At 37.2% G+C, this 25,540-nt stretch overlaps 1 protein-coding gene across 1 annotated transcript in view; it reads right to left on the reverse strand.

Moving 5' to 3' along the window:
* The window catches only part of NRG3 (neuregulin 3), a gene marked incomplete at its 5' end in the record, with an annotated part of 31,074 nt that extends 14,884 nt beyond the window's left edge, over positions 1 to 16,190 (reverse strand). The window contains 4 exons of the mRNA XM_010083856.1: positions 563 to 690; positions 9,602 to 9,728; positions 14,842 to 14,944; positions 16,142 to 16,190. Of these exons, the coding sequence (XP_010082158.1) occupies positions 563 to 690; positions 9,602 to 9,728; positions 14,842 to 14,944; positions 16,142 to 16,190 (407 nt within the window). The remainder of the gene's footprint in view (positions 1 to 562; positions 691 to 9,601; positions 9,729 to 14,841; positions 14,945 to 16,141) is intronic.
* Positions 16,191 to 25,540: the final 9,350 nt, after the last annotated feature.

Raw genomic sequence — 25,540 nt, forward strand, 5'->3', positions numbered from 1 at the left:
ATAAGCAGAATTTTAATCCAAATGCCATCCAGTGATGGTGACTTTCCTCTTTTTTTCCTCTGGGAAACAACCATCCAAACTTTTTAAAGACTATCTTTCAAAGGCCACCATATGTTCATAAATAGGTCATTATTCATTTCAAGTATTATTTGTTTAAAGAAACAGTGTGAAAGGCTGGAAGTTTGCAAGCATGTCTTTCTGCAACAAATGAGTCGTTAACTGCATGAACATCAATAAGGAAAGCCTTGTTCTTAATGGTTTCTCAAAGTACACTTATTTCATGCACTCCTCTACCTACAGCTTGGATGGTGTCTTTAAATGCCTCTTCTACGAGTTTTTACAAAATGCAGATGAAGTTGGTGAGCATTGTTATGGCCTTTTATGTCTGCAGCTAAGAAAATGCTTGGACATCTGCTTAATGAGTCAGCTGAGGCTTTGTTGGTACCATCCCATTCAGCACCTCTCCTCGACACAATGCACAATAAGCCTGTACATGTATCACCAGATCAACGACATCCCGCAGCAGCCTTCCAAATCTCCCGTCAGACAGCCGTTTGCTTACCTGTGTTGCTTGATGGGCTGGGTTCCTCTGTTGGGAGACAAGGCCTCTGGGAAAGACTGAGGGCCTGAAAAACTAGACTCCATAACTTTGTCCAGAACTGGCCCGGGATGCCTATCTGTTTTTGAATACTGTGGCACAGAGAACAGAATTAATACACAAAAGGCAAAGCACACTGTTAATGCTATTCAACTAGAACTCATACTGGAGCAGGGTAAGAAGTGCTCTAATGCATTTTTAAATTAAAATTAGGCATTGCAAGTAATACATTCATCCACTATTTTTTACATAGCAGAAAGTACTGGTACTCATTATCCCCTATTACCTTTGTTCACATCAAAATGCCAATATCTGCATGAGTAGCAAAATTACTGACTGATCTGCCCATAGTGACAGGAAACTGATCCCATCGACTAAAAGCCTGTTTTTGTGGCTGTCCATGCAGAGCCTGAGATCATGAAACACATCTCAGAGGACGGTCAGCACCTTCTTGGTTCCTTTGAAGAATTCAGCCAAACAGTGCTTTCATCAGAGTGCATAACTATGAAAACCAAACGGAAACATTTGTTTCATCAGATAAGTACGAAAAACACTTGAGTCCTATCCGTAGAGCCAGACATCCCTTCCGAACAAGTCTGAAACTTTTGACCTGGTGTATCTATGCTACTAAGAACAGTGTAAACATAATTATTTTTGTGACAGTTGTAGGCATAGGGCAGTCTCTGGGCACACAGTGAGACACAAAGGTCTGTAAAGCAGACGCTGGACATGAATAAGAACAGATTTTCTTATTCTTGTTTTGTGATTCAACTGAAAATTCAGCAAAAATCTTGTCTCTGATCCTGAACGGAGCCAAAAAGTCAGTGTAAAAGAAGCTGCATTTTGTCTTGGAATAAGAATCAATGTTGTTAGTGGTTACTGGGCAATATCTCAGAGATATGAGAGGTTAACCTACATTTCCACTCAGGTATGAAAAATACTGCAGTTTTCAGATTTTTTACATTTCATTACAACGACCTGCAGGAAAACTAATTGGTCTACTTTTCTTTAATCTACTTCTTTTTGTATTGAGTTTGTATTTTTAATACTAGATACATAGATATCCAGGTTATCTTTACAATAAACTGGTACTGTGGGAGCTATTAGATGATTAAATATTTTAGGAAAAAAAAAACAAACTAAAAGAATAATAATATAAAAAAATCACAGTGGTAAAAAAAAGCCATGCTATGATATAATAGCATAAAAATTAATGGAGAAGATAGTAAGACTTCTTTTGAAGTACAGTTCTTTGTAATTATTTTGTTGTCTAACAAAAGACCAATAACTCCTTAAAAATACAGAATTATTTTCTGATTCTCACTTCTCTATATTTCCCCAGACTTCAGCAAAATCAAAAAGGAAAGTCATACAAGGTTACTCCATCTATTCAGACTTATGACCGATTTCTATAGATGAAATAACAGATATTCAAATTTTTCTCCAATGCTCTTCTTCTTTCTGTTGTGTGAAATACCCACATAAACAGGGTCAAAATCACTCTTTATGTGCTTCTGAAGGCAAAGCTATGAGTGACAAGATACAAAGTGTTGCTGTATGCATGAAGTAAACACAACTGAAATAATAAAAAGAAACATATTCTACTCTTATTTCTTTCAGTTACCGTGATCTTGGTTGCCACTTGCAAATGTTGTAGATAAAATATTCAGACAGAAGTATGATTTTTAAGGTGCTCATGTTTGTGAAGGTTTTAAACTTTGTTATCCTCCCAGCTGCAGAAATGAAACTGTCTTTGATTTCTGACCCGAATAAATCAATTTGAGCTATGTAAAGAATGGGTTGTTAGTACCAGGAAGCTATTTCTGTCTTTTTTCCTGTTTGTTCATGATACTAAATTGAAGGTCCAAATGTCTTATAAGGCCATGCATATGGAATGAATTAAGGGTAACTAGATATAAGCTGCACCTTTTTATACATCCATGGTTAAGGTGGATGTAGGCTGGAGCGATGGTATACAGTCTTTCCTCATCACAACTGAGGAAAACCAAGACCCCCAGAAGCCGCTCTGATGCTGACTAGTAAAGTATATCAAAGGTCCAACACCCAGCACCACCCAGGCACACCCTGCAAAGGATATTTTTCCCCTTAACTGAACATTTTTATGCCATTTTTAGATGCACCACTTACTGATTACCATAACAGCCATAACATCAATTACAATGAAAATGTGAATCACAATTTAAATGGAGGGTATGAATATACAGAGGATTTGAACAATGCAATTGAACTTATTTGGATGTATCACATTATTCATACATTTTAATAAGTTTAAACACAGTTGAGTTTATTCTCCTTTAGCTTAACTGTAACTGCCACATTCCTTCTCTGAGATCATCTCTGGAGAAAAATATCTTCAGATTTCTGTGAGGCATTTACAGCAGCATCAGTCGGTGCCCCCAGAGGTATGGTGTAGGATTATTCCCCATCTGTACCCCAGCAGAGCCCATCCCACCTCTTCCACAGCCCAGTTCTCACCTGGGCTGGGCTTTGCGGAGCCCTCTGACTGTTGAGAGCTGCTGAATACTTAGCCATGACGGAGAATAAGCTGCGAAACACTTTTAAAGGGCTGTTCCAGTAGGTTGAAAGGATCACTGAAAGCTTATCTGTATTATTTGGTTTTTTTAAGGTTTTATTGGTTTTTTTTTGCTTAATTATTTGTGCTTGTTTGAGCAATTACTGAAAAACGCAGATGCATATGGCCAATTAAATTAAAGAATGACAGCATTTAAAAATAAACCATTCTGCAATTTTTCACGGTTTCATGGAGAAAATAATCTGTTCTGTACAATTACGCAACTCTTTGACAATAAAATTCCACCCCTCACTAGTTAATGCTGAGCAGACTGCAAAGGTAGCCTGCGCCAGGAAACAAGAAATCAGCCTCTGCCACTGACCTACCGCATGACTGTGAGCACGTAATTCCCCTGCTCCATGCCATGTATTCTTTATTCTAAAATGTAGGGGATCCATGGATAACAAATGCCACTCAAGTGCTACAGAATAGCTTGACACTGTTGTCCTAGTGTTATGCAAAACAAAACACCCATTGCTCCTCCTGGCTGTTCTTAGCTCTTCCCCCTCAATGATTTTCCCAAAACAGTAATAACAGAAAGTCCAGAAACACCTGTGGCATTGGGAGATGATGTGGAGATCTCATTTCAAAAAGGACTGAGAAGGCAAAGAGGCCAGTTTTAAATTACATTCAGAGGGGGTGCCTCAAGTGGGTAAAGAGCCAGTGGTTTTTCTGGACGGGCTGACTTTGCACAAAAGCCCATCAGGTGGCATATTGAACGTCCTTACAGCTGTTCTCATATGCTCCATATGTTTTGTTGCCAACACTAGCTCTAGACAGAGGCCAGTAGATTCATGTTTGTCAGTTCTTAAGTAGTCATGCAATATAGGAATGGGAAATTTGCTGTTGACCTTAGCTGATAAATCACATTGTAGCTCAGGCAAAACCACACAGTAATCTCTTAAAAGATTTAAGTGTATCTGTTGCTCAACATATATTAATTGCATTTTTATCACAGTGACTAAAACAAATTTATTTCCTACTACTATCAACAAAAGGCAACAAGACACAAAAAGAGCATTTTTTTTTCCTCTCATTACAAGAACATCAGAAACCTGGAGCTAGCGATTGCAAGCTATTAGAAACAAGTGTAGTGGAAAGTGAAACCACACACTACAGCATGAAAAGCATATTAACCACCTCAGAGGGAAAGTGATGGGGAATTAATAGATCCACTTAGTACCATGGGAGAAGGTATTAAAATCCACAAAGGTGAAAAAGACCACTTTCAACAACCATGACAACTCTCAAAATCACTAAAGGAATGCCAAGGCTTCAGCTGCTTTTTTTTGTTGTTGTTGCATGGCATATTTGTCAAGCTATGAGAATTTAAGGGAAACCTCCAGTCAAGGTAGAAAAAAAAGAGGAATCAGGAGCATGATTAAGACTCATGAGGAGTGGTGAACTACAGAAAAAAACAGGAGGGCCCCAACCCCTCCTCTCGCCCCTTGCATTGTGTATCAGGGGGCACAGAGCACTTGCCCTTCTAAGAGGGGCAGATGAAAATTACAATTTATTTCCTTTTGCCTATGAGGACATTGGACTGTTTGCTGCAGTCTTGTGGAGGACATTCATTAAGTATCTCTTAAAGATAATATAATCTCTTTGGGAAGGGGTATGCAATACTAGGAAGTCCTAAGTTACAGGCATTAGGAGAAATAAATCCAAATCTCCTGTGTACCTCAAAAATCCTGCATTAAAAACTAGCACATCTATCTCTTCCTGACTGAAGAATTATAGCAAGATTACCAGGGCATTAGTACCTAAATCCAAGATGCTAGAAAACCTCGGAAGAAATTCAGTGTATTCCTGCCAGAATATTTGGGAAAAGCAGTGGACTTGAAAGAGATTCATGAGAAATACTAGGAGCTGTGTCCAAACAGTTATTTATGAATCCTGCTTACAGTGTACAGTGTTTTTCATCTAATTAGTATCCTTAACAAAATAATGGAATCGATACTGAGAGAAACAGAGTCAGCACAGGTGAACACAATTACTGGCTATGAGCAGCAGGAGCTGAGACAGAACACAGCTATCCTGACAAAATCTAACCCCCCCCCCCCTTTTTTTTTTTTTTTTTTTTTTTTTTTTCTTCACAGAATCACAGCTGGACAGAGGAAGGAAGTGGAGGAGATGCAATGTATTTGAGTGTGGAAAGGAAAAGCAGATGATACTTGAAAATATTGTCAATGCAAACAAAATCTTTATTCCCTGCAATATAGCAAATGACAGGGAGGGATCCATGCACCCAGGCATTTAACTTTATGCCTAACTCTCTGCATTCTTCCCCACCCTTAGGGCTTGCCAAGGGAGGTGCTGGCATGTGGCCATTTACCCTGCTAATCAGTGAAGGCAAAAACCCCAAAGAAGGTGACTTCTTAAATGAAGGGAGTTCTAGAACGCCTCAATTTTTCAGTTAGCCAGCTCCGTTTTTTTCTGAATATCCTGTTGCTTAATTTGAAGACCCACATCCAAAAGAGCAACCCTGCCATATGGATGTTTAATGAACTTGTGGGAATGTCCAACACTTCAAATCTGTTTCTTAAACACTGCCTTTTGAAATAAGGATTACTGCAAGGTAACCCATAGTCTAGGATGCAGCAGGAGAATTCTGATACAAATGAAGAGTGTTTTGAAAGCAAACATGCAGAGCTTTTAACCTTGTATATGGTTCTCATAATCACACTACTGTAAACAAGTTTTAATTGGCATAGAGGTGGGATATCATGGGGACTGAGGTCTGAAGTCCTTTTCTTTTCCTTCTGCAGTAATGCAAACAGCTGCAAGTATAATAAGTCAGGCTAGAATAAAATGCAAATCTGTAATTCATTTTAATACTTGGTTCAAAAATTAAATGTGTGGTTTTTCTGTTAACAGCAATTTTGGTATATTCACATGGCTTCTCTCATTTTAAAAAAAGATTAGAAATTGACTTTGAAAATAAGTAATGAAAAATAATTAATTTCCTAAAGTCCAGTCAAGGGTAAAGAGGGGAAAAAAAGGAATGATAAGCAGAAAAATTACTTCATTGAGACTGGTCAAACTCTTTATAGCCACAAACCACTTGAAATGCTATCTGCTATATCCTACGTCCTGGGAAATTAGTAAAGCCTCTTTCTAGAGCAACACAGCATTTGGAAAGTTCTATGCATCCTTTACTAAATGTAGCAACCCCTGAGGCAAAATATGATGGCTCTTTCAGAGTAGATAGAATAGTCATCAAGAATAAGGAACCTTATGCATCTATTCTTGGGTTTACACTAATGTATTCTTCTCTATAGAAGAAGAAAAAGTGGGGTGAAAAATCTGAAAGCATCACCAGGTCCATTCAAAATATCCTGGAGAAAAACAGGGGAGAATCTTTTAGAAAAAATGACATACAAGCAAGACAGATTTCCCATGTAGGAGTGGGAAAAGAAATGGCTTCCAGGTTTACATAAGCCAAAACGCCAGACTGGAGGACTAATCTCCAGAAGATAACCACCTTAATTTCTTTCAGTTTCTTTACTGGCTCCTGGAAATGAACAGAACTAAGATTTCTCTCCAAACCCATGTGGTGGGAGCTGCAGGTGGGAATTGCAGAGAGATCACATCCTGGCAGCAACGGGCAGGAAGGGGGTAGCACAGCCGCAGGAGTGAGTGGCAGGAGCGTTCTCCTCCCCATGCTGCTGCCCAGCCCCTTGCCCACCCCACAGATATGCCTGGGACAGAGCTCTGGTCTCTGATAGGGAGCCACTCAGCCATTCCTATGAAATACCATTTCAAAGTTCTTTTCTGCTGCCTCGCCATACTCCCTGCCCTTTCTTTCCCCTCCAATCTATCAAGTTTTGTAAATATTTAATGAACTGCCTACATGCATTTCTGCACTAAAATCTTGCTAACAACAGAAATCATGATTACCCTGCACTGTTACGCTACACCCTGCACTGTTACGCTACATCCTGCACAAGGTCATTCTGTTTTTCTTCCTTAGTATCTTTGCTCCCAAAGGGAAAATGCATTAATGGCAAGGAGAAAACAGCTGCCTGCAAGCAGCCGCAGGAACAAGAAAATGGTGTGTTAATTACCAGCAGTGATAATGCCAGTCTGAACACCATTAAAAGCTGAAAAGAAAATTTGGATTAAAATAACAAAGAATAATAATGGTTTTCAACCTCTAATATCTGGAATGTACAAACTGCTACTTCAGCCATTATGCCTATTGTTATGGCAAAAAAAAAGACTTAACTAAGGCTTGTTGATGTGTCAGCTGCTCAGAGGACATCAAATAGTTCACTGTGATGAAGGGTTGACAAAATATTGCACTGAATTACAGTGAGAAAAAAGCAAGGAACATATTCTTAGTGTTAAACAAGACCTACTTTATACATTAGAACAAAAGGATCACAAATGCTCTTTACAGCTTTACCTTTTGTTGCCATAATTACAACCCAACAACACTCCCAAATGGCTTTTTTTAGGGGTTAGAAGTAATATATGACTGAATGAACTAAAAGTGAAACAAAAAAAATCGCACAAGGTTCCCTAAACTGTGATTATGTTGATTTAGCGGAGCTATCTTCCTTCTTGAAATAGGGCATTTTTCCTGAACCACAAAGCGTGTCATGACCGCAGTGATGCTCCTACAAAACAAAACTTTTATCAAACACAAGCAATGCTCTCACAACTCCTCAGTCATAGCATGGAGGCTCTGCTTACTCTGAATTGGTTAAAAGGGCTTAGACTTATTTCTGCATTAATTGTATATAAGCACAGGAGACATCTGTGGCTAACACGGCATGAGTGCTCACTTTTGCTAAAATCTCACTATTTTGGCAAATAAGGTAGTCAGCCTTTTAAGCAAAGCTAAGATAGTTTTTTTTTTTTTTTAGTTAAGCATTTAGAAAGGCTTCAATATATACTTTATGATTTCCTACTATATCGCTACCTAGATCCCTCTCAGCTGTTTCAAAGACTTTGTTCTAAATAAGACAGAACTAAATGTGCACGAACAGTGGGAAAATAAAACATGCATTGGAAAATACCTGGCATCCAAGGCTAAATAAATTGGTCATCTTCAAGTTCTTTATTTGAAATATGCTTTATGTATTTGTCCTAGGTTAAGCTGAGACAGAGTTAACTTTCTTCATAATAGCTATCAAGAGGCTGTGTTTTGGAAAGAAGAAGCTGATAAAAAGTGATGTTTATGAGGCTGCCAAGGTCTTTCAGCTTCTCTGGCTGTCCGCAGACCAGAGAAGCTGGGAGGGAGCACAGCCCCAGTTACTAGCCCAGGATTTGATCTTAGGTTTGGGACTGAGACCCAAAGTGGCCAATAATCTATTCCATAACATATGCGTCATGCCCAGTTGAGGGCCCTCCAGAAGATCGTCCCTTTTGGTTCCAGATCTCTTTTGCTCTGGGTCATCTCGCTCCAGGTCGTCGCTCTCCCAAGGCCTTTCCGACCCCAACAGCGGTCAGCTCTCGGTCTGGGATGCTGAGACTGTTATCTCCATTCCATGAGTGAGGTTTCGGGACTCTCCCTGCTCTGGGATCGTTAGCCAGGAACAGGCTGAGCCTTGGTCACCGGGTGTGGGGGGGGGGGGGCAGTATCACTGTGTATCACTCATTTGTATATTTGTATATAGTATTATTTTCAATGTTATTGTAGTTTAGTTATTAAATTGTTCTTATCTCAACCCACGAGTCCTTTACCCCTTTAATTCTCTCCCCTATCCTCGGGTTGGCGGAGGTGGGGATTGCATAAGTGGGTGTGTGTGAGTTGGCCCCCCAGCCAACGACAAACCCATCACAGTATTTCACAATTATGGGATTGTATTAACTTACATATAACTGTACACAGAAAATGCCTAAATAAATTTCAAAATTAGTTTGAATAAACTGATCTCTTTTGAGTATAAAAAAACCTGTTTAGCTTAAGACCCAGGAAAATGAGACCATCTGCAGAGTCTTCCCTTAGGCACTAGTTTACATGTGTAAATTTAGTTCAAGATTTTCAGTCTACTCTGAATTAACTGTGACAAATCCCTACGTTTTTTTCATGCAGGTTCATTAATTTTTGGAAGACTTGGAATCACTTAAGGTCAAGGATCCCCGCTTCACCTATAAACCATACATATGAGCTAAGGTATTGCCGGAAACTATAATAGTAATTTCCATTGCTGGATGTAGAGCTAGGGGGCTCAGTAAAGTCTATTACACGAACAAAATGTACCAGGATCCATTGAAATAACTTCAGAAAAATATCCCTGCTTGGTGTTTCCATTAACAGACCCAATAGAAAACATTTTATGAAAGAGGTGAGAATTCTTGTTCCCATTGCTCAGATGCTAATAGCAACATGGCGATGTGCTGCCATCAGCAGCAGGAACTCAGCCAGGCTATTAAGTGGTGTAGCTGTCAGGATTACTTACATTTTGCAGCTGGACTCGGCTTTGCGCCATACACTCTGATTTTGCCATCATGCTGGAAGCATTTAGGCTGTAGCTTTTCCTATTCAAGGTTTCTTTCAGCTGTTCATGAATTTGCTTTGTTTGTTTTCTGCAGAGAGAAATAAAACTCATGTAAGAAAGAGCTAGTTTGATCTTCTACTATAGCCATGATATTTTTATAGCCATGGTTCCCTTTGTTCAAAACTTCACTGTATTAGATTAATCAGCTGAGCTAATTCACTAGTGTCTAATACTTCAATGCAGCGGTCATTTTCTGTCGAGGCTTAAAGAAAGGAAAAAAAGAGCTCTTCTGTTTAAAATATCTTTTATTCTCAGATTACTGTAATAGCATTGCTAGTTGTTTTAGTGCAGAATTTTGTAAGATCATCTATTACATACTTAACAATGGCTTGCAAATGAAATGCAAAAAGCATTTTGCTCTGATTTGGAACAAAGATTTTGGCAAATACAATGAGCATTAGCCCCTGTTGGCTATTAAAAAGTGTTGAAGAATCAAAAGATTTCTGCTAGTAGCTGATTAGACTTGACCTGCAACCCAGTATCTTCCTGGAAAAAAACCCATCAGTACAATATCTGAGGCTGTGTTTTTTGGCATATGATATGTCAGAGCTAAGAATACCACTAGATGAATCACTTGCAATATTCAGGAGATAACTACACTATTAATAAAGGCTTTCTGCTTCTGAAACAATGTATTGGCAAACTGTGTTTTAAAGTTCTGTACATGATTGAGGATATGAGGCAGCAAAATTTATTTTAAATATTTCTTCTATCTTCTGCAAACATATCTCAGCTAGGGAAAAAATGTTAGCAAAATATATTTAAAATATTTTATCAGTCTTCATTCTTGTGATAAGGCACATTGTCTGAGACTACCAGTCTTAAATGATCACAAGAAATAACTCCACAATACTATTTTCCTTCCTTTCTTCCTTCCTTTTTCTCCCCAGCAGATGCATCTCCAGCAGGAAACCTACAAAGTCCCTGGAAACCGCCCAGCAAGCTCAAGGATTTGTCAGCAGAGGCAGCATTTTGTTACGCCACCAGCAGCTTTCAGACAGCAAGTGGTGTGGAGCCAAATTTCAGAAGGAAGTGATTTCAGGAAAGTGTCCGTAAGAAATAAAGGAAATATAGTCTTGCTATATGGAAATTTGAAATTTTAGCAAAGAAGCTTCAGCAACATTTTGAAGAATTTCTGGTGGTTTTGCTGCTGAAAGCCTTACGACGTCGTCAAGTTTAACAGCATTTTACTTTACACAAGGCCAATGAATTTGACACTAAATGAAATATAAAACTCATTTTAACTTCTTTCCGTGTAGTCTGTGTCTAGTGTAGGAAACTGTAGGAAACCACAGGAAAGTGACTTACTTAAGTGGTCAAAGGGGGAAACTGAAAAAGACCAAGTTCTCTTAATATGAAAGAAAGCAGTGAGAAGTAGCACAGTTCAGATATCCAATGTTAATACTATATTTTTCAATATATTGAAATAAATATATGGGATTTCCTCTGCCTTTGAGTCCCTTAGTTCTGATTCAACATTGCACAATTTAAGCACTTGCTTGAATTTAATAAAATGTAAGCACTTGCTTAGAAGCAGGTGTTTATTACAGCATGTTTCCTGAATACAGGTCATAAACTAAGAAATCTTGGACTCTATAAATATCTCTTATACTTTCTATTTATATCCTATTTTGAAACAGCATGGAAATGAAAAAGAAACGAATTTACACAGTAAGCATGTTACAAATATGAGTGGTATGTTCTGAATATAGCTAGGAGCTCATAATTAGTAAGATTTATGAGTATGGGTGGGTAAGGAAACAACTTCTCAAGCACAAAAAAAAAAAAAAAATTATTAAACTTTCCAAATCTTTCCTTAGCCAAAACAACCTGTAAAGCTAATATCAGAATAATCTGAATAGATATATCATCTGAAGGATTATTGTGTCAAATTAAATTAGTCAGTTGATTCTGAAACATCCATTTTAAAAATGTTTTTTGATATCTACTAATTTTTGATACTAATTACATTGTATAATTTAAATTGTAAAATGTGAAAATGAACCCTTCAGCTTCTCATAAAATTCCAGAAAGAATTCATAAAAGCAAGTCTGGAGTTTGTACGAATAATTATTTTCTGACCAGCTAAAGTACATACACTGAAGAAATAAGCATATATATCTGTATGTCCTACTGGAGAGTCAGCCCTCTGCTTGTTGGTCTCCATAACGGTTACGGAACATTCAGTTTTTTTGGATGACTGTTTTTGAGTGGAGACTTCATATAAAGTCTTTAGACAGTGAAACATGATCACAGCACCAGACTTTGGGAATCTCTCCTATACTTACAATGTTCTTAGAATTGAATCAGGAAAATAACAAAACAAATTACAATTTTTTTGGAACTCTAATTTGGACTTATTAAGAAAACCTGGGTTTAGAGTTGTTTCTACATCTATAAACACATGTAAGTAATTTGGAATATTCAACTTCACTGCTGCTATCTTTAACATTACTTTGAGATTCCCAAAGGTAATTTACTGAGAGAAACAAGCTAATAATTAATTTCCTTTTATGTTCATGCAACCTAACATTAATATTAGCTTTATGCATATTCATTTTGCCAAACTATGAGATGCACTGTTATAAAACTAGAAACTATTAATAATTCAAAGTTACTCACTGATTAATATATTTATTCTTTAATTTTTGTTTTCAAAACAAATGGGCCTTATGTGTTCTACTTTAGAGATATTCAGCAATAAAGTATTGTTACTTCAGCAAGAGATAGAGTCACTAGTCATCTATAAAAGTCTAAGCCATAAAGAGCAGCCCACTACTGTACTCTTCCCTGGTTGCTAACACTTAAAGCACTTTCTAGATTGCCCTAAAAGGAATAACTGGAAAGGCATAGTGTATAATTATAGTTCTAAACTTCCTCTGGTTGAATTTATCTTAAATAAGGACTTATAATTTAATGGTGCGTAGGGAAGTGTATATTTCTAGCAGCAGGTATTATGCAATTGTCAGACGAAGAAAATCAGGGTCAGTGTCTTCATGGAAACTTAAAGGGTGCACCATTCAGAGCTTCTGTAGCTGTTAGCAATATTTTAAATTTTTGATACATCAAATTAAACCCAAGGATTATCACCCCTGCAAGAGGAATGCTTTGATAACTCTAAGCATGATCAAGATACATCTGCCTGATGAAGAAGCTCCTGAAAATCTGTTGACTAAAAGCTAACATATGATAAGGGTTGAGGTACTTTAAATCTGTTGGTTTTTACACCCTTAAGACAATGGCCAATGTCACAGTTATGATGCTGTTTTATGTGGCCTCTAGGCAGCCCAGTCTAGACACTCTTATCTACTTTTTGGACAGTTTAACAGCTGGAGCCACAGCCAGGGAGTTAGGGATTGATTAGTATCTTACCATTACTGTGTTTCATGTATTTGATAAGAACTCTTGAATGAACAGGAGGTGCTCATTTTCTCATTACTCTTCAAACTTCTGTTCCCATAATTTGGCATAAGCACACTTCAACTCTTCCCAGTACATCTTAACTATCATTTTATAATGCAGATAGATTAAAAAAACCAAACCCAACACCAACCCCCACCTCCTGCTGAGGGATGAAGCACTATTGTCCTGTGAGTTCATCTTTGAAGCATTATTTGTCCTCATTATTTTTAGACATAGCTCTCCCCACCACCTCATCAAAGTCATAATATTTTGAAAACTGTTCCAACTCAGCTCCTTACCACTTTGTACAACAGCGCAAAATCAAGAGGGGCACAGCTGAATAACAGAGGGACATTTTATTCGCACTATGCTCAGTTGTTTACTGCATGTTCTTCCAACTGACAATCCCATTCTGCCTTCTCTGAATTAGCAAAACCCCCAAGCCTTTCCAGGAAGAACAGGAACACCTTATTCTCTCTTCCTTTCTTCTGCAGATCTAAAATGCATAATGACATTTCTAATGTAGTGGCAAGATGTCTGTCTCTGCTCACAATTTATACAACAACCAAGGAGTGTGCAGAAAGGAACTGTCCTGACCCAGCATCCTCCCAGCTAGCAACTGACATATTCTAGGCCCAAAGATCAATCAAACAAAAACTCTCCAGATATTAGAACAGGTAGGATTGTTTAGATGAAATATGAATGAACTCAAATCTTCACTCAAATCATACACAAACCACTCCTGAAGTTTGGGGGGATGAAAAAGAATTTAAAAAAATGTGGTGACTTCCTTTTTTTTTTCTTTCTGATAGAAATGTCAATTTTTTTTATTTTTTTTTTACATAAAAAGTAGTAGATTTTATACCCATTAAAATAAATTATTAAAAGAGGGATTCAGATAAGCATCCAAACATTTAAATAGTGCAAACCTCCACATTCTTGATGCTCAGCCACCACGACTAGCCTCACGCAGGTACTATTTATACTGCTATGTGCTTTCTCATTAGCTCCAGCAGGAACAGGAATGAGGGATGACAACCATACAGAACATATTTACAGATACTGTAGCACTGACAAGCATGTAATGTAATTGCTATAAGGTTTTGGCAATTCAAATTACAAAAGTAACGATAAATATTATAAAAAATGTTCAATTGGGAAGATAAAGCATAGACTGGAAAGTGTGTATTTAACTTGAAAATAGTTCTGTGCAAACAATTCCACCATACTCAGATAGTTCAATGCACTTGCGTGTTACAGCTACTCATTATGCAATGACCTCAGCAGTTTACAACTATCAGCTATAGGTTGCAGATATCTGTAGAGAACTTGTCTCTTTCTGCGTTTTTAACGTTACCTTTGTTCTCAGCATTTGGAAACAAAAGGGACATTCTGGGATATGAAATGAAATGCAAAAAGGCGATTATATGTTTAAACTTTTATTATCAAAAAAATAAAAGTGACTATTGCACTGGTAGTAAAAGACACAAAATTATTACTGTCAAAAAAAGAACTGCAAAGGACACAATCTCTTCTCTCCTAATATCAGAAAATGGAAACAAGAACACATATTACTCCTGTTTACATGTTTTTTGGACTTAGATAGCATAGCCATGGGGAAATTTTCTAGCCTGCCCAGAGATAACAACAACTTCAAAAGGAGGGGGGAAACTGCAGAATTGCAAAAGCATAGAAAGGACAGAAGCTAAATAACAAACACACTAGAAGAAGGCTCTTACTTTGTTTTGAAGTAGAATGCTGCACAAAGCATGCCCACTACGACTATGCCAAAGACGATACAGGAAATAGACAGCACCTGGCGCTGGTATACTTCTTCATTCTCTGTGAACAGCAAAATTGAGAATTATGAAAGAATCAGAAAACAATACTTGCAAAAAGTGGATTTCAGCAAATAATGGTTTTACTAATGATGGACAGATATGAGAGATTTGGATGTCTGGGCTGGCCAATTCTTCAACAGAATGGATGCTTCTCTGAACCTCTCATCTGGATTAGGTTCATAGAGTCATGGTCTCCTAGGAAAGTTTTAGAAAATGGTTCCAATACACACTGAGAGATAATAATAATAAAAATCAGGATAGTTTAATATTTTCTCTGCCCTACATGGTCTTTTTCAGTTTTTTTAAGAAAGCTTCTCTGTCAATAGGATAAAAATCCCTACAGCCATGGAGTTTTTCCGGCTTAATGCAAGACCCATCAGAGCTCTCACAAGGTCCCAAAAGATTCAGAGTTCCCTTTTTAGCTACCCCAAAATCTAAGTGTTTTTTTTTTTTAACTGAATGGTGATTACAATGCCTTGCCCCCATGTCCTTCCCAGTACTTGAAGCTTATGTACAACATACCACAGTAAAAAATTAACTAAATCAGCTTTGATGGATCCCAATAACCCAATGACTACTATGCTACGATGTACCAGATATTGCTTTCACAGGAGTCTATTTTTTAAAGTAAATTTCCTTAAGAAATCTCATAATCTTCTAACGAATTTTAAATCATGAACAGAATGAAAGTAAAAAAAAAAAAAAGGGAAAAAGCTAACAAAACAAGAGAAAACACTCATTCATGGCAGCAGGCAGCAGACAGAAGCTGATAGGCAACTGGACTTTCACACACTGAATTCAACAGCTCCTTAAGTCTTATATTTTATTTTTATTATTTCAACTACTTCTCTGGTCCATAGTACTAACATGCTAAACAGATTGTTATTTTTTTAAGATCTGTTTCTCTGAACATGCAACATGTGAAACAGTATTTTCATTCATATATTTTAAGTAGAAAACCAACATGTAGGATTATCAAAGCACAGTACAAGCACTGTACACCAACAAAGCTACATTTCTTTTCTACATTGGAGATCTTCAGTGCAGATGTTCCCAATCAATATGAATACCAGACACATATGTCAAGTAGGTGACAGTAACTCCAAGTTCCAGGTTCATAAGTCTCAGGATTATAAGAAGAAAATATTGTATGAGAACATCAAGGTGAATCTAGGCAAGTATTGAAAAACATCTACACCTAACTGGAACTTCAGTCCAATACTATCTGGTGTCATAATGACTGAAGGCTATGTACAGTATCCTTATCAATACTAATTATTAATTTATTGGGAATGAATATCACACTGCTGTTACTAAACATTTGGAATCTTAAATACACTGATTTTTCTCATGTAGAAGTCCTAGTCCCTTTTCTTAAGCTATTTCATATAAAATTACAAGTACCAAATCTTTATTTCTTATTTACTTCTTTAATTGCTTGCTCAAAGAACACCACAGTGATTCAGAAGCCATTTCTAAAACGCAAAATGTCCTCAGCTCCTGTTGATTTTTTTCCCTCATTTAATTTTGAAAATCTAAAATTTCTACTCTAAAATTATTGTCTTAATATAAAAAGAAGCACATATAGTAACTCACACTCATTGTTTTGTTTGTTTGTTTTTACTAGCCTGTATAAACACAATTACTCACCTTCCATTTTCACTGCAGTACACAAAGAACTAATCTTACAAATTTTGAATTCTTATGTTGAGGTGGCCCACACTGGAAATAGTTAAAGAATTGTTCATTTCATCAACTGTTAATCTATTCTGCCTGAATACCAATTTCAGCCCCTGCTGCCTAAGACCACAACTTAAACCTACATACTTACGAACACTGATTTCACTCAAACATTGCATATAATTTTAAAAAAACATTAAAATAAGCTGATTTAAGTAATGTGTGCAAACAGGCTTAATTTTGCTTTTCTTTTAACCTAAGTCTTCATTAAATATTTTCTTTTCATTCATTTTTTCTTTTTTTCTTTGTTTTTCAGAAATGGTGAGTTTAATGCAGCTATGGTCTTTTGTCAGTCCTGAATAGCTACCACTGTATTGTTAAAGTTGCTTTAGAATACGTCTTACCACGATAAGAACACTTCTGAAACTGGACAATATTATCTTGCTCACACAACTATGTGAAGATTTAAGTCTTTTATGTAGCCAGATTAATCCCCGTCACTAGCTTTCAACACAGGCTGATCAATGCTTTCTTTGCTCTTTGTTTATTTTGTACAGTGTGTATTTAAAGAACCACTTATTGATTAACTTTACTCTTTTTCTTAGACAACTTTGTTCATTTTTTTGATATCCTTTAAATCTTTCTTTCTGTATTGGACTCCACCATTTTTTCTCTCCAACATCTTAAAATATAGTCAGTTAAGCATTTTTCCATCCTCTAATCTTCCACACTGACTTTTAAAAGACTCCCAACTTCTTACTGATAGAAAAGTAATGTCTCTCTCTGTAAACTTAGAAGGCCTCATTGTTACCTTGATTTAACCTCATTATTGCTCTAAATACGTATAGCACAGCTGAGATCCTCTCTAGCCAAGGTGTACTGAATAGGGCCTTTAAATAAGGCACAAGGCTATAGCTAAGTACTGCAAAGCACTTTTGCTCTCACAGAACAGAAAGCTGTAGAAATGCAATGTGTAGAAAATAGAAGAACTGAAAATTCCTTCTCCTTGTCTGAATATGTGCATTGACTTGTGCATACACATATTTACATACTGAAACAAACTTCCCAAGGTAATCTAAAGTGTGACTGAATTTTATGATAAGTCTCTCTTTATATACATGTATTCATATATTCCTTGTGAAGTAAATCACCTTAATTACACTTTATTGAAATAAATACTCTAGGGAGAAGTTTTTTCATTTAATGAGCAGCCAAGAAAATATTTCATCTAAAAAAACCCAAATATAAACTGCCAAGGATATACCTGGATAATCCAGATGATTAAAATGACAGAACATGAATTCCACTAAGCATTCAAATTATATATACAAAATACACAACATACACCAACAGAAATACAACCACAGACCACAGTGCTGAAAAAGAACATACTAAACTGTTTAGACAAAGACTATTTTGCATAATGAAACTTATGGAAAGATCTTCTCAGAACATAAAGACAAGACAAACTCACATGGGACATGAAGCTTGTTGAAAGTCTGGGTTCCCATAGACAAGTCCCCATTCAACTGTGCGTGCTGTTACATGTTTAGCCCATTTTTGCTTATAGTATTGATTCTTTCTTATTTTCAGTCCTGCTATAAAATTATCTCTCTCCCCCTTCACCTCTGTCATGTCACCCCACTGAATGTAAACTTCTTGTGCCTTAAAGCTTATCTCACTCATTAGCTACCCTTATAAAACACAAAATGACCACTGGGGAACCAGGAACACAAGGTTTCTTCCAGCACTCACATCAGAATCAAATGTCATCTGTCTGTTACCAAAAAGAGTACATGCTATATTCCAGGTACTAGGATTTGGGGTTTTTTTCATTCTCTTGCTCTTTAAAATGTTCTCTTACAGGCTATCTTCTGTCTGCTTTATGTATGTGGGAAGACGCATTGAAGCATGCACATAAGTCTTTACAGGATTAAAAAGTGTAGGGTAGACACATTTTTCTCATGATATTTACTTCTAAAGGATATGGTAGTTTTGTTGTGTAAAAAAGCTAAAATTTGCCTCTTCTTTGTGACTTTATTATAAAAGGAAGACCACTGGTACAAGGTCCTTGAGAAACAACCACGTATGTTTCTAACCATATTACTGAGAAAAAATAATTTCGTTAATTAAAACAGATTATGTTAGGCTTTGTTAGCACCTAAATCCACAATATCATTACCAGACATAGTCACTGGATCCTCTAATTCTATTGTGTATTTTCTGAACTCATTGAAATATCTTTGAAAGTTATTTCAAATATGAAGAACAACATTGTGCATGCAGGCTAAGCAAAATGATTACAAGACAAAAACAGTAGCTTTCCCACTTGTGGTGCTTATTTCAATGGCTCTTGAATAAAATCTCAATATGGTAACAAGTACCACATAGAATAATTCTTGAATATTCAAACTGAGCCAACCGAGAAATTATGACATTTACCATACAAATTATTTAAGTATTGCTCTATAAAGAAAAAAATGTTAATAAATGTGCAGATTAATTTTTCTGTTGAAGTTTTTACTTCCAGCCCCAAAACCAGCACCATGAAGCCTAACACCACAAAACCTAACAGCATTCAGCATTCCCTTGCCTTCCTTGCTCCCCTCCCCTCCATGGACCTGCTCTGCATTGCTATGAGTAACAACATGCTATAGAATAAATATGGAAAGCCCAGTATCTTGCCATTGGTATGTATGACAAACAATTACCTTCCATGTGCTTTCTCCCACCAAAAAAAAGACAATGAAAACTTCATGAAAATAATTCTACGACTTATTTTTCACCAGAAAATTTAGACATGTTCTTCTTAACCTTTTTCTCAATCCCTGCTACTTATGAGTTAACAGAGGAAGCATGGCCTAATGGATAGAACATAAAAACAGCTTTTCCTCAATAAATTACAAGACAGCAGTAAGGCAGGCTTTCTGTTTGTCTCCATGCAAAAAATAAACCATGCAGGTGCAGCAAAGTAGGCACTGTCACTTCTGCTATAAGCTCACTGCCACATACTTTATTTCCCTTCATTCCCTGCCTGTGCATCATCTGACATACCTCGTAGCATTCCATATTGTATCGGAATGTCCTGCAGAGCCAGAACCTTGCTACTGAGGTGAACTTCAACAGTACCATTTGCCACTCACACTCTTATTGTTGTCCTGCATCCTCAAAGTCCCATATACAACAACAGAGGAGGAGGACTATGTGGAAACCCCACTCTCCACATCAAGATTTCTGATAAAATACGGATTCCCATAAGCTAAAAGGCAAGAGAGTAGTTAAAGTATATTTCTGAATCTACTTAGATTCATGTGTGGTAAAGTGCTGAACTATATATGGCATTCTAAATTTAATTCATGAAGAGAACAAAAAAAGCCTTCATGTTCCAAAAAATCTGTGATTGCCTCAGCATCAGACTTTCAACTCTCCCAAGAGTGTTCTCTGTTCTTCTACTCGCAAAAACCTACAGTACAGATTCACTGCCATATGCTGTAGCTTGTGCTAAAGCAGAATGATTTAACAGCTGAAATGCTACAAGCCACACTTCACAAATTTCTTCTTTGACCTCGGCTAAGACCCTTGCGCTTTCTGTAACGATGAGGATAACATTGCCTCCTCCATTTCAGTGATTGACATGACAAAATTTAATATAAACATATTAACCTCCAAAGGAATGAAGTCTATGCAAATATATGAAATAGATAAACCTACCCCAGATAATTCTGTTCCAAAATCTTAAGAACATACACATCACTTTGCATAAAATATCATGTTTTATTCTAATTCTCAGCTACCTTTATTAGACACTGAGTTTTCTTCCTTTAACTTTTATCCACCTGGGTAGAATTTCCCTTATAAAAGGACTTCAAAACACTTAGGTTCACAAATTAGGAGCGGAAGTTTGTATCTGCTGTCATTTACAGAAAGGGCAGTAGTAGAGTCACCATCCCTGGAGGTGTTCAAGAAACGTGTACACGTGGTGCTTAGGGACGTGGTTTAGTGAGTTAGTTGGTGTGGGCTGACAGTTGGACTTGATGATCCTTCAGGTCTTTTCCAACCTTAATGATTCTATGATTCTGAGATTAATTGCACAGATTCATATTTCAAAATGGAATCAGAGCAAGCTGCCTTCTGCTGGCAAAAGTTCATAAAGCACTTCATAGGTTCAACAGTGATTCTCTCTTGGAAAGAACCGTTCGATGATTCTGGTTGTAACACAGATTAACAAAATACATTTTCTTCTACTTGCAGAAAATGCACAGCAAAAGTATCTTAATGAGAGAAAAGTTAAATAGTTGTAGCCCATAATGTACTATAATTGCACGATATTACACATTGTTTGACCCTAGGTATTTAACACCAGTGAGATCATTTTCTGCACACACAGAAGGCAGAAGAGGGAGGCCTAAGTGTTCACCCTATTTGACGGACTTATTCTGACTACTTGATTCTACAATGTTAAAGTTTCATTAGCATTGGTTTTGCATGAGATATGAAAAATGATGCAATGAATTGCATATAATGTTATAGACTCATCATGAAAAGGGATGCCTGAGCTCTCAACCAGCTATTTTAGGTTGGCGAGTAAAAGGTGAAATCTCATTCAAAAACTATTGAACCAAAATCTCCTGAAAAATTATTTCCATCAAATCCATCCTTAAAAAAGCCCACAAAATAAAATGAGCCAAACAGTAGAGAGTTATCCACAAAAAATAAAAAAGAGTGGCTAACCTTACATAAGAATGTCTAGTGTTGTCTACGGACACAACAGGAGTGAAGGTGCCAATGTTCTTAGTAAGTGCTGCTTGCTATGAAGTGAAAATTTGGTAAGTACTTTTAAACAGCAAGATCATAATTCCGAAGGCAGATTAATCTTAACTCTGGATTCCTAAGAAGCAATAATTTCCTTTTACGTGCACGGAACTTGGGAATTTGTGTCAGCTATAACCAGAACTCAAATATAACAAACTTTCAAGGCCTTAGTTAAGTACATTCAGTGCAACATATTTATTAAATCTTAGGCTTGAAATAGCTCCATAGACAGCTAAGGGATGAGAGGCAGCTTTTTCCTTTTTAAGAAAAAGTCTGGTTAGGATTTTTTGTGTATTGACAATTTACAAGTAAGACCATACAATTCTATTACAAACTTTATTTTCATTCTATTTCTAAGATGGAAAAGGTAAGTCATCTATCCACAAAATTAATTACCTAACTCTCATCAGCGTCTGTGCGTGTGTGCGTATGTTTGTGTTAGTTTTCCTTTTTGAAAGATTCAGTTTTAGAACTTATTGTAGCAACACTGTTTCTCTAAGACCTTTCATTACTGCAGAAATACACCTAGTAACCTAACCTGTACTACATTATTGTTATATACTAATAAGAATGAAAATTACATATGAACCTTGTTTTTATCTTATTCATTTTTTATGCTAGCTGAATAAAGATGTTTTAACTTGAGTTTGCTAAGCATAAGAGAAAAACAAATACGAAGGCCTTTCTTCCTCCCTCCCTCAACTTCACTTCTGGTCTGGATATGGTGGGGGGGGGGAAGTTACCTGGTTAATAGAGATTGACAGCTAAAAATCTATGGCAATATTTTAGACAATGAGCATACTAAAAAAACCCTCTTATGATAAAAAGAGTAAAGCTGTCTGAAACTGTGATCCTGTGACAGTAATCTCCCTGCCTGATGGCTGCCTGCATTTTATCTGATGTGTGAAAGGGATGAGTGGCTATGGAGCAGCCCCGAAAGAGAACAGCAGTCCCGAAAGAGAGAAACTTGATATCTGGTGGAGAGAAAAAAAAAAAACCCACTAAAAGATTTGAAACATTTCATTTCTATTTCATATCAGACCACTGCTGAGGGTATTTCTACTAAAAATGCATCAGGTTGCTGAAGAAATAGTGTCATAGTAATGCGGTGTGAAATTTGGGGTAAACCAGGCAATAGGCACCGGATCAGATACATAATTACTGCACTTTAAATTGTTTTAGATGTAACTCCATAAAGACAGTTTCTGAGAGGTTTGTTACATAAAAATGTTATGGCTTTATAAAACAATAGCATTCTTTAATTCTTCCTGAAGAATTCTTTAGCTGACGAGGGTTGTTACTCCTAAGATCCTAAGCCTGGCCAAAATATCTAATATAATAATGTATTAATTTCCCAGCTGATATTTTATTTGATCTCAAAGCTTTCATTGCTATTATCAACAAAGCCCTGCCACTGGAATTTCTCCCACAGGTGGGGCTTATATATTCTATATCTTGCTCATTTGTTAGTACCGAATGTTCCACTCAAATCTCAAGCTAACATCTAAGCTGCCAAAGTATATTTGACAGTTATCGTTGATGGCTACATTGTCAGGAGCTCACAGTAAGGTAAGTAATATAATTAAGTGCCATCTCTGTTTTGACTGCTGTTGTTTTAACCAGGGTGTTTTATAGATTTTTTAAATGAAAATATGGTGTGAGCAGGGCAGGAAAACCATAGAAAATGATTGTTAATACCTTGAAATATTTTTTGCTTGTCTTCTTCATACACTGAAACAGAAATGTGGTGCTCCACCTGGGAAGGCTCTGGAGGGTGAGGGCATAGAGGATAAGTACAAGGGCTTAGTCAGCTGCAGAAAGATGTGACAAGGGACACTATTGCTACTGAAGTGGGACAAGTTTCTGAACAAGACTCTGCAGGCTCAGGACTACATATTTATGCCCTTCTTTCTTTTTGTTCCAAGCCCTAACTCTCTGACCTGGCTTCTCCTCATAAATCAGTGACCAGGGATGAATGTGCCGACAAGGAAAGAGACTGCCAGAGGGAGTCAGTGAAGTGTCCTTCACAGAGCATCGTGTCAATCTGCGTTCCCCTCAAAGCCATCCCCGCTCAAAGCTCCTGAATACATGGAGGATTCAAGGACTGTATACTTGTGCACCCATTGCTTGTTCCACTGATTTTCCCTTCCTACTCTGTGACTTAGTGGAAACTGGAGACAAGGATTTCACTTGGTGTGCCTTGTCCCTCACCTCTACAGGTGCACCAGCACCCACCTTGTCACAAAAGATCCCCATCACAGCAAGTGCATGTTTACTCACAATAATGACCATAACACTCAAGTCTACGCTGGATAAATTATCAGAGAGAAAACCAGACTATGTCGGCAGAGAGAAATGTAAATACGGTGATGGTAAGCAGTTATACCCTTCCTTTAATCCTCCAGAGGCTTTTTGCCAACATGAGGGATAATGCATCCAGTTGTTCCTACTGAGTAATAGCAGATGCTTAAAGTCTCCTAATTCGAGTATCAGTGTTAAGACACAATTAAGCCCTCAGCCCACAAAGCGTCTAGCAGAGCAGTCCCTGCACTCAACCACACTGAGGGATCTGCTTCGTGTACTTGGCATTGGCTGCAGGTAGGCAGCAAGCTGCCAAAGACAAGTTGCTCAAGTGCCAGCTTGTATGTGTATGCGACTGCTGGGGCTGTCGCAGTGTGAGCCTTATCACATTCCTTTTCTTCAGAAGGATTGAAAAAGGGGATTAAAATCTTCAGCAAATGACATACTGCATGACATCAATAATACCTCCTGTGTTCCTAGTTAAAATAAAGTTCTTAAAGTAGTTGAGAATACAGTTTTACTTATTCTTGTAATTCCTATTCCTGGCCTCCTGACAGATATAATCAAAAAGCAATATATAGCCCTATCTCTTCATACTAATACATTTAGGTGGGTTTTAAACACATGTGCAAATCATACCTCAAAAGGATGCAAACACATGCTTAAAGGTAAACATGTACATAAACACAAATATATTTTTTACTAATAGTTTTTTAAATTTCAAAATCCTTTATATATGCTGACTTTTTTTCAAGAGTGAAGCACAAAGTGTCACAAAAAAATCCATCAACTTGCTGCTTCAGAACGATGCACAATTACCCAAAACTATACTTTGCAACATAATTTCTTACAATCTATAGAAGAATAAGAAATTTAACTCAGCAATAGCAGAAGTATTTTCAAAATTACACATGCAATGAGTTTAGAGTTAAAAGTGACTTAAAAAAATAAATAACATAAACATCAAATTATCTCTGACCCTGAGGTTATTGAGAAGATGGAGCCAACAGTGCATGACAGGAGGACAAGACAAAACAGACAGTATTTGAAACATGAGAGTTTCCCACTGAATATGAGGAAAAAAATTTTCCCATGCAGACAACTGGGTGGTGGACCAGACTGCCCAGCGTGGCCATGCAGTGTCCATATGTGTAGGTTTTCGGAACCCAGCTAGTTGACTAGGAAGCTCCTGAGGTCCCTCCAAACCTGAATTTTTTTGTGACTTTACACAGTCACTGTGTGGCAAGCTGAAGGACATATTACACCAATGTCAAACATTTTCAAGTGAAGCCTGACTGGCGGTACCACTGATAAACATTTCTACACAGAGTGCCTGGGTGGGCATTACAAGCCAGGAGCTGTCATACATGATAGTGATGCTGGCAGCACAGGGCAGTTTTTGATGTGCTTTGTAACATCTCTGGTCATGATTTTTATCTAAAAATTGCAAATGGAAATACTATGCCAGAAGTAAGCACTATCACTGGTTCATCAAAACGTTTTAGCATAAAGCTCACTTTGCCAAGCAGTCACAGCAAAGTTTTCTGACTCATGTTTTTTTTCCTGACAGCCCTTTCTATACCCCTCAGCTTCATGTCTTTTAAAAATATTCACATTATTTTCCATGGCACTCATGACGGACAGCTTATGACTATAGGGCCAAATGGGTGCTGAACCTTGAACAAACCACTGAAACATCACAGCTCTGAGGATGGCTTAATGAAAAGAATACACAGGCTTGGAGAGGCTGTACAGAACAACCCAAACAAAGGCAGCTGAATAGCATGCAATGACTCAGCCTACT

The sequence above is a fragment of the Pterocles gutturalis genome, unplaced genomic scaffold (genome assembly GCF_000699245.1).
Source record: "Pterocles gutturalis isolate BGI_N339 unplaced genomic scaffold, ASM69924v1 scaffold9685, whole genome shotgun sequence".
NCBI lineage: Eukaryota > Metazoa > Chordata > Aves > Pterocliformes > Pteroclidae > Pterocles > Pterocles gutturalis.